This window comes from Topomyia yanbarensis, chromosome 3 (assembly GCF_030247195.1).
Source record: "Topomyia yanbarensis strain Yona2022 chromosome 3, ASM3024719v1, whole genome shotgun sequence".
Lineage (NCBI taxonomy): Eukaryota > Metazoa > Arthropoda > Insecta > Diptera > Culicidae > Topomyia > Topomyia yanbarensis.
Window position 1 is genome coordinate 12,579,026 of NC_080672.1, and position 9,553 is coordinate 12,588,578.

General features: G+C 43.4%; 2 protein-coding genes across 2 annotated transcripts; one reads left to right on the forward strand and one right to left on the reverse strand.

Annotated features, from left to right (window-relative positions):
• The first annotated feature begins 640 nt into the window (after positions 1 to 640).
• LOC131690033 (ATP-binding cassette sub-family F member 1) lies at positions 641 to 3,633 on the forward strand. The gene is made up of 2 exons (XM_058975478.1): positions 641 to 2,823; positions 2,889 to 3,633. The coding sequence occupies exons 1-2, from the start codon at positions 768 to 770 to the stop codon at positions 3,560 to 3,562; spliced, it is 2,730 nt and encodes a 909-aa protein (XP_058831461.1). The 5' UTR covers positions 641 to 767; the 3' UTR covers positions 3,563 to 3,633.
• A 43-nt stretch (positions 3,634 to 3,676) lies between these two features.
• LOC131690034 (U11/U12 small nuclear ribonucleoprotein 35 kDa protein-like) lies at positions 3,677 to 4,493 on the reverse strand. The gene has a single exon (XM_058975479.1). The coding sequence runs from the start codon at positions 4,295 to 4,297 to the stop codon at positions 3,677 to 3,679; it is 621 nt and encodes a 206-aa protein (XP_058831462.1). The 5' UTR covers positions 4,298 to 4,493.
• Positions 4,494 to 9,553: the final 5,060 nt, after the last annotated feature.

Sequence of the window (9,553 nt, forward strand, 5' to 3'; positions counted from 1 at the left end):
TCTAGAATAAGGTGCTTTACATGCTCATCATATTCAGCCTTTCACTGCTTTAAGGTCCGACAGGGAAATTGGTGGATGCGTACACAGATACACTTTTGCGCATTCCAGTGGCATTCGCCATCCAATGTATCATTTTTCCTCTAAAACAGTAAAATTTGATATAAATTTACTGCATCAGTTCTTTGCTGAACAGTAAAATTGATTGTTACATGAAATTTTATTTTAAATTTACTACGAGAACTCTGCGTTGGACAATGTTGAAACGGTAATAACTATAATATTTCTTGTTTTATGATTGTTTGTAGGGTAAATGCCATAGTAAAATTTTATCCGGGAAACGCTGCATATTCGAGATGTTTACGGCTAATCTCTTCACTTGGATGACAACCGGTTTTCGGCTAATTGGTCACCAGCAACGTGAAAACTGGTTTTCAGCGAAAACCAGTTTTCATCCAGTGAAGAAATTGGCCGTTATAGTTTTGGATTCGCTTTTCATTCGACGAGTTTCGATTCGCGCTAAAAGCAAAGGCCCATGCAAAATGGTAACGCTAACTTCCTATCCCCCAAAAATTTCACGCCTCCGTGTTTGACGTTTCTCCCGTTTCTCTTTCAAGCATCATTGACAGATTATCGTCGTATTCCTTTTGTTCTATATTCCATCGTGCTCTGCCTGCTGTCGTCGTATATTGCACCACATTGCAAATCGCTGCCAAAAAGTTTCGAAATTTGTGATTAAATTAACCTATAGTAGTACAATTCGCATCAAAATGCCACCGAAGAAAAAGGGCAACAAAAAAAATCAGGACTGGGACTCGGATGAGTCCGAGCAGCGGACGGCAGTCGACTCAAAACCGGTCGCTGGTAAGAACAGCAAAGCAAGCAAGGGAAAGGCTGCCAACGTGGATTCCGACGAGGAGCAGATTCCGGTTGGCAAGGGAAAGCAGAAAGCTGTTGCGAGTGCTTCGATTCCTGTGCCTGCCGCTAAGAAGGGTGGCAAAGGTAAGAAAGGAAAGGGTAAAAACGACGACTGGAGTGACGAGGAAGACGGTAGACGAAATGCGGTCAAGGTGAAGGACATCGACAGTGAGGAAGAGGAGGAAAGTATGGCAAAGGTTGCGAAACCGGCACAGAAAAAGAAACAACCGGCCAAGGGGAAAAAGGGCAAGAAGGATGATGATTGGTCCGATCGGGAAGAGAAGGAAATTAAACTGGAGGAATCGGATGAGGAGGATGTTCCGGTTATGAGCAGTAAAGCTTCCAAAAAGAAGGGGAAAGCGGGAAAGAAGAATAAGAAGGTGTCCTCAGAGGAGGAGGAGGAAGAAGAAGATGATGGCAGTGTTTCAGATAGTGAAGAGGAACCAGTTCCTGTTCCGGTGAAAGGTGGAAAAGGAACTAAAAAGTCTCAAGGAAAGGAAATAAAGCAGGAATCTGTTGATGGAAGTGTGAAGGAATTAGAACCCATTTCAGCTCCAGTTGAAAAGAAGAAGGATTTAAAGCCGGAGTCTGAAAAGAAACCAGAACCTGAACCAATAGTTGAACCAGTTGTTGAAGTAGAGGTACTTAAGGAGAAAGATCCTGAACCATCACCGGAACCTGAGACAAATGAAATAATCACGGAGGAATTGGCCGATAAGGTTCAGGAGATGGCCATAGGTGAACAGGAGAAAAAGTTAACCCATAAGGAGAAGAAAAAACTGAAAAAGCAGGAAGAGTTCCAGAAACAGATGGAAGCCATGACTCGAAAGGGTGGCCAAGGGCACTCCGATTTGGATAGTAACTTTACCATGTCCCAGGCTCAGAAAAGTGGAAATCAGAGCAAACACATGGACCACGCCGTTGATATTAAGATTGAAAATTTTACCATTTCAGCTAAGGGTAATGACCTTTTTGTGAATGCAAATCTGTTGATAGCCAACGGACGTCGGTACGGTTTGGTGGGACCTAACGGTCACGGAAAGACAACGCTGCTACGACACATCGCGAATCGGGTTTTCGCCATTCCGCCGAGTATTGATGTGCTGCTTTGCGAGCAGGAAGTTGTAGCTGATGAAAATTCCGCCGTAGATACCGTGCTCAAGGCGGACGTCAAACGGACTGCTCTTATGGAGGAATGTAAAAAGTTGGAAGAATCGATTGAGTCGGGAAAGCTGGAACTTCAGGATCGGCTGCAGGAAGTTTATAACGAGTTAAAAGCGATCGGAGCTGATTCTGCGGAACCACGGGCTCGCCGTATTTTGGCCGGTTTGGGATTTTCACGAGCCATGCAGAACCGTGCAACGAAAGATTTCTCCGGAGGTTGGCGAATGCGAGTTTCGCTTGCTAGGGCCCTGTTTCTCGAACCGACGCTGCTGCTGCTTGATGAACCGACGAACCATTTGGATTTGAATGCCGTAATTTGGCTGGACAATTATCTGCAAGGGTGGAAGAAAACTTTGCTCATTGTGTCCCACGACCAAAGCTTCTTGGACAATGTGTGCAACGAGGTGATTCATTTGGACAATAAAAAGCTTTACTATTACAAAGGCAACTATTCGATGTTTAAAAAGATGCATGTTCAAAAGCGCAGAGAAATGATTAAGGATTACGAGAAACAGGAAAAGCGGATCAAGGAGTTAAAAGCACACGGCCAGTCTAAGAAGGCTGCCGAGAAAAAACAGAAAGATAATTTAAGTCGAAAACAGGAGAAGGGTAAGGGTAAGAGCCAGAAGGTAACGGAAGAAGACGAAGGCCCTGTGGAGCTGCTTTCCAAACCGAAAGATTACATCGTCAAATTTAGCTTTCCAGATCCACCGCCGTTACAACCGCCAGTTCTCGGACTGTACAGTACGTATCCTGTTTTTATTTTTCTTACTCACTACTTTTCTAATAACGTAACGGTTCAATTTCAGACGTCAATTTCAATTTCCCGAACCAAAAACCACTGTTCATTGGAGTTGAATTTGGTATCGATATGAGCAGTCGTGTGGCAATCGTTGGCCCTAATGGAGTAGGAAAATCCACCTTTTTGAAACTGCTAGTGGGAGACCTGACTCCTATCGTTGGCGAGGTTAGACGAAATCATCGGCTTCGGATTGGTCGCTTTGATCAGCATTCCGGAGAGCATCTTACCGCTGAGGAGAGTCCTGCCGAATACCTTCAGCGACTGTTCAACCTGCCGTACGAAAAGTCCCGTAAAGCGCTGGGTACTTTTGGATTGGCCAGCCATGCACATACGATTAAGATGAAAGACTTGTCCGGTGGACAGAAAGCTCGAGTAGCCTTAGCAGAACTTTGCTTGAATGCTCCCGATGTTCTTATCCTGGATGAACCGACCAACAATTTGGATATTGAATCGATCGATGCCTTGGCGGAAGCCATCAACGAGTACAAGGGAGGAGTCATAATTGTTTCGCACGACGAGCGACTTATCCGCGAGACGGAGTGTTCTTTGTACGTCATTGAAGAACAGACGATCAACGAAATTGACGGCGATTTTGACGCTTACCGTAAAGAAGTGCTGGACAGCTTGGGCGAAGTCATCAATAATCCAAGTATATCGGCTAACGCAGCCGTACAACAGTAGAAACATTGTCTTGTCATTATTCATTCTTATTACACCGTTGAAAACAAATCTTAACACGTTAATCACTCTTAGATCTATGTTGTATTTTAATAGGAATCAAATCAATAAATTTTATTAAGAAAGCCTAACCTTGCTGAGAATTTCTCGCTGCTGTTTAGTTTGTCTGAAGAACTCGTTCTTACTGGAATACTTCTGACAAGTGACTGGTTGCTTCCAAGGTCGAGTTTTGCAACCGAACCTAAGCTGCTGACTTTTCTTCATTCCACCGAATCCACCACCCAACCGTCTAGGCTTCCAGTTCTTCAGACGTCGTTCCCACTCCTCGTCCACCAGAATCTCTTTCCCGTTGACTACTCTGCCGTGCATTTCAACGATCGCACGTTTCGCGTGTCGTCTTCTCTTATACTCTACGAATGCGTATCCTCGTGATAGACCAGTTTCAATATCGCGAACCAGTCGACAGCGAACAATCTCTCCGAAACGTTCGAATAGCTCCCGTATTCGTTCTTCACTGACTGAATAGTTTAGGCGCCCGACGAAAACGGTATGATACGAATCACCAACCACTTTGTCGTTCGGTTTGTATCTGGATTCCATCGCACGAATAAGCGCTCGATCATGGGGGAATTCATCGGTTCCGTCGATAGAACCTACGCGGATCGGATCATACTCGTTCTCGGCATATTTAGACCAAGTCGTTTTTGAGTCGGAGGGTCGGTCGTCTCCGGATGACATTTTTCGGTCTTGGCACACGGTATACGGTGATTTGATGTTAGTAGAAACTTAAGATTGAGCAAAAGCATTCAATTCAAATGCGAATAGTAGTTTGTTTAACATTAAACACTTTTTCTGCTTTGATTCACAATGTAATTCGGTAAATTTGAACAATATTACTAGGTAGAGAGCAATGATCTTTTTGTTGAAATTTTTGTTTACTATCAAACCTAAGAGTATCAAACTATCAAAATGTCATATCGTTGCGTTACTAATTCCGTTACTATCCAAAACTGACAAACGGTGATTGATTTCCTTCCCCCTGTTCAATCCCTCTAAGAACGGTTGGTTTCAAAATCGTCCAATGAAGGACGTTCGTTGGACCAATTTGGACAACGTCCAAATAACCGTTCAACGAACGTCCATCATTGGACCCGTGTTGAACGATTTTGAAACAATTTTTTGGACGTCTCAGTGGGATGCGAGTGTGGTGGAATTTTACGAAGTTCGAGTTAACATTAGGTCAACTAGGGATGTAAATGATATACGAACAGATTGTAGGGTACCCGAATAAAAACGTATAACAGAATTAAAGCGATTTTCATTTTTACATCACAATAAAAAAAAACAATGTAAAAGAATTAGATATGTTGAAAAATGGGCAATGAAAATACAATCAAATTTGTTGTTTTATACAATCAATTTGATTGTAAAACTGGTTTGACATCGAAAAAAGCGGGTCGTTAAGGGATGTAACATATAAACAATCGATTTTGTTCCATGCATTCTGAGACCACTTACACCGATTTCTGTTATAGATTTTCAAAGTCAAAACTTGGTTTTACACAACACTTTTATTTTTTTACAGTAGATTAACTGTTAAATTTAGTTTCCGAAATAATTGTGATATAAAAATAATAATTTTTTATTCTATTTATTTTTATTGCTTGGTTGAATCAGTTTTTAGATGCATATGCTATTTTTACTCTACATAGTTATGTTGTTTCAAATAATTGGCATAAAAACGTCGCCAAGAAAGCGTTAAAAACTAAAGGGGTTTTGGTTTCGGATCACCAGGAAAAACAACGTATAAAGATTAAACAACGATTTAATAAAGAGCACTTGAAAAATACAGTTGATCGTTATTGCGTTTTACTTTATAGAGACACTCTAGTCATATGCCGGTAGCACAGCAGAGACTGCGCAATCGGGCATATCGCAGTGGCAGTGGTTGCCATCCCAACACCCCTGTTCAACCACAGCAACGTTTCAAACCTAGCTCCACGCATAGTCTTTTAAACGCAGATGTCTGCAAACTCTTTGTCATCATATCCGCCTGTTGATCTTCGGACCGCACGTAGTCAATCTTGATTACATCTTGCTGTAGTAAGTCCTTCAAGAAATGAAACTTGGTATCCACATGTATGAGTCTTCCATTATTCCGCGAATCCTCTGCAATCTTTATGGTCGACTGGTTGTCCTCACAAACCCTAATTGGACTCACTAAACGCATTCCCAAATCACCCAGGATTCGTTTCATCCAGAGAGTATGACACACTGTAGTACACAGAGCTGCAAGTTCTGCCTCCGTCGAGGACAGTGACACCGTATGTTGCTTCCTCGTAATCCAGCTTACTGTACAGCCCACCACTTTGAAGACAAAACCCGTCACTGATATGCGGTCAGTTATGTCATTCGCCCAGTCCGCATCCGAATAGACTTCCAACAATGGTTTGATTTCACCAGCCGTGTAAACTAATCCGACATCCATCGTACCTCTGATGTACCGCAGCACGCGCTTAAGATGAACCCAGTGTTCTTCATTCGGGCAAACTTGAAACTGGCTGAAAAAGTTTACTGCTGCCGATAAATCTGGCCTAGTTGTCAGAGCCGCATACATCAAGCAGTCTATTAGCTCTCGATAAGGTTTACTCGTCCGTAGCTTATCCGTTCCTTTGGTCAATCGCAGCCTATTCTCCATCGGCGTCGAAATCGGTTTACATTCCGTCATTTCAAAGCGTTTCAGCAAAGCCCTGAAATACTCCTTGTGACTAATCTTCAAGACACCGCTCTGCATATTCCTGTCGATTTTCATCCCAAGGAATTGCTGTGCTTCTCCCATATCAGCCATCTCATACTCTCCAGCCAACAGACGTTTCACTATGCACAAAGCCTTCAGAGAACAACTAGCCAACAATATGTTATCTACATAGAGAACCATGTGGGGAAAGAGCATCTACAAATGGCCGTGAATACGAGTGAAACCGAAATTAATCATTAAGGGTTGGTGCAATTATATTTAACCTAAAGCTTGGTGAAGTTCTCCTCTATATTTGTGCTGTAACCATATTCTTTGAATAAATAAATCTCTCTCTGAGAACAGAGAATGTGACTGAAGCGAATGAGACTAATACGTGCAAGGTTTCGAATACATCGCCGCTCGCTTTCGTACCAGCGAGTGTATGTATGCGTTAAAGAATCATATTAAACGAACGGGCACGAAAATATCCGCAGGTTGCTTTAGAGGAAATGATACATACGCTCGCCTTCCTACCGGTGCGTGCATATAAGAATCGCGGTAGGCATAGCGAGAGCAATATTCTGATGAGAGAAAATGGTTGCTGGCGCCCGAAGTTGGGATCGGTATTATGACTTACCCATGTATGTGTGTAGGACTGTCCGATGAGCGAAAGAATTTCAGAGTCGTTCTTCATTCACTCGTCCAAGTTTCCCGCGGATAAAAGGCGTAAATTTAACTCCCGAAATTCACGACAAACCATAATGACTTTTTCCTTCCCGTTGTCACGTACATAAAGGCATTGGTCGTTTTCACTTCGAATGAAACCCAATTTCTGTACAAACTCATGGAATCTAGTATTCCATGCGCGAGAAGCTTGCTTCAAACCATAGATGGAATGTTTCAGTCGGCAAACTAAGTTATTCCCCTGCTGAAACCCGTCAGGCTGGGTCATGCAAATCTCTTCGTCTAACGAACCATTCAAAAAGGCCGTCTTGACGTCCATTTGATGGATCTGCATCTTGTTTTGATTTGCTATTGCCAACACTGTTCTAATCGTATCCAACCTTGCCACTGGGGAATACGTTTCAGTATAATCGAAGCCTTTCCGCTGGCTTAAACCTCTGGCTACCAATCGAGCTTTGTACTTAGGGGAACCATCATGTACTCTCTTCACAGCAAAAACCCACTTGCAACTGATCGCAGAACGTCCCTTTGGTAACTTGACAAGTGTCCATGTATTATTTTTCCGTAACGACTCTATCTCTTCATTCACAGCAACTCTCCACTTGTCCCAATCGTCTCGCTTCCGCAGCTCAGAAATTGTACTCGGAATGTCCTCAACAAAGTTCATCGCATTCAACGCAAAGCTGGCATATTCCATTTCGAAATCCTTCTGCCATCCGGGTGGCTTCCGTTTCCGCTGCGATCTGGTGATCTGGTATGAATCCATGAGAGTGTCGTCGTTCCCATCAGCCTCGGATTCGATGAAACTGTTAAACTCATCATCCGATATGACTTCGTCTTCGACTACAGGAGCTTTGGCTGACTCCGTCGTAGCTTCTTGTGACTCATCCGGTACCCAGAAGTACTGATTGTTCACTTCAGAACCACCGCGTTTCACATCATCATCACCAGTCTCCAGAAAATCAACATCACGGGCAATAATATGTTTCTTTTCTGGATCCCAAATACGATAACCATTGTGAGCATATCCAATAAAAATCCCTTTACAAGCTTTAGCATCTAATTTTCTCCTATGCTCTTTCGGAATGTGCGCGAACACCGTAGCTCCAAACACACGTAGCTTCGAAATATCGGGCTTCCTGGATTCCCACAACTCGTAGGGTGTTTTCTTTACATCTACAGCACTTGTCGGACTTCTATTTATGAGAAATGCTGCCGTCTACACATCCTGACCCCAAAAACATTTGTCGATCCCTGATTCCACCAACATTGCACGAGTCTTTTCAACGAGCGATCGATTCATACGCTCGTTGACCCCGTTTTGCTGAGGAGTGTAAGGTACTGTCCACTCTAATTGGATCCCCATGGCTTTGCAGAATTTAAGAAAACGTTTTGATTTATACTCACCACCATTGTCGCACCTCAAACGTGAGATCTTTGTACCGAATTTGGCGGAAACAAGAGCCTCATACTCCTCAAAGCTCTCAGCCACCTCATCCTTGGACCGCATCGTAAAGTGGCTCCAGTCATCGATGAATGTGACAAAGTATCTCGTTCCGTTTATTCCAACTGGTGTCACTGGACCACACATCCGTATGTACGAGCTCGAGTACGCGTGACGATCGTCTACCCTTAACCAACGGAAAGGGCTGTGTCGTTTGTTTCCCGACGATACACGCTTCGCAAATAATCGTATTACATTTGCCTGTACTGGCTACCTTCAAACCAGAAACCATATCGTTGCGAATTAACATTTCGAGGTTCTTTTCTCTTATGTGACCCAACCGGCGATGCCACAACTCGAGATCTTTCTGAATTCGACCGCACGCAACTAACGAGGTTTCACTTTTGATCTGTTCATTGGTCACGACAAAATCAAGTTCGTACAACTTATCCCGGCGCAGCGCACACGCGGCGATATCGGAACCATTGAATATTAACGCTTTTCCGTTTTCGAATACGACTCGCATACCTGCTTTCTCCACTTTCAAAACTGAAAACAGGTTACATCGAAGTCCCGGAACATAAAGAGCGTCCTTAATAGTGCAACTAATCGATTTATCGTTCACTACCGACAGAACTTTCACCGTTCCACAATGATTCGCCACTATACTTTCGCCGTCTTTTGCCACTGCAATAACAACCGGATCTTTCAGTCTTCGAAGCTCTGTAAATAACTGCTTATTCCGCACGAGGTGATCTGTCGCTCCAGAATTGACGAACCACTTGGCCTTCTGCCCGACTCGCGGCTCGATTCCGCCACTTACACCCACAAAACAAACATCTTTATTTCCGCTTGCTTCGGCAATATTTGCCTTCGAATTCTGCTGTGCCTTCGGTGGAAACTTCTTCTTTTTATCCGGACAGTCGACGAGCTTATGGCCTTCCTTTTTGCAGCCGAAACATTTCAGTTTCTTTTTCAAATATTGTTTCGAACCTGCAAATGCTGTACCATCGCCTTTTCCCGCAACCAACTCGACACCTATTCCACTTCTCTTGATTTCCTCATCTAACAACCGGCATTTGACGAACTCGATACCTATATTCTCCTCTGGCATCGTTTCCAGAGCTGT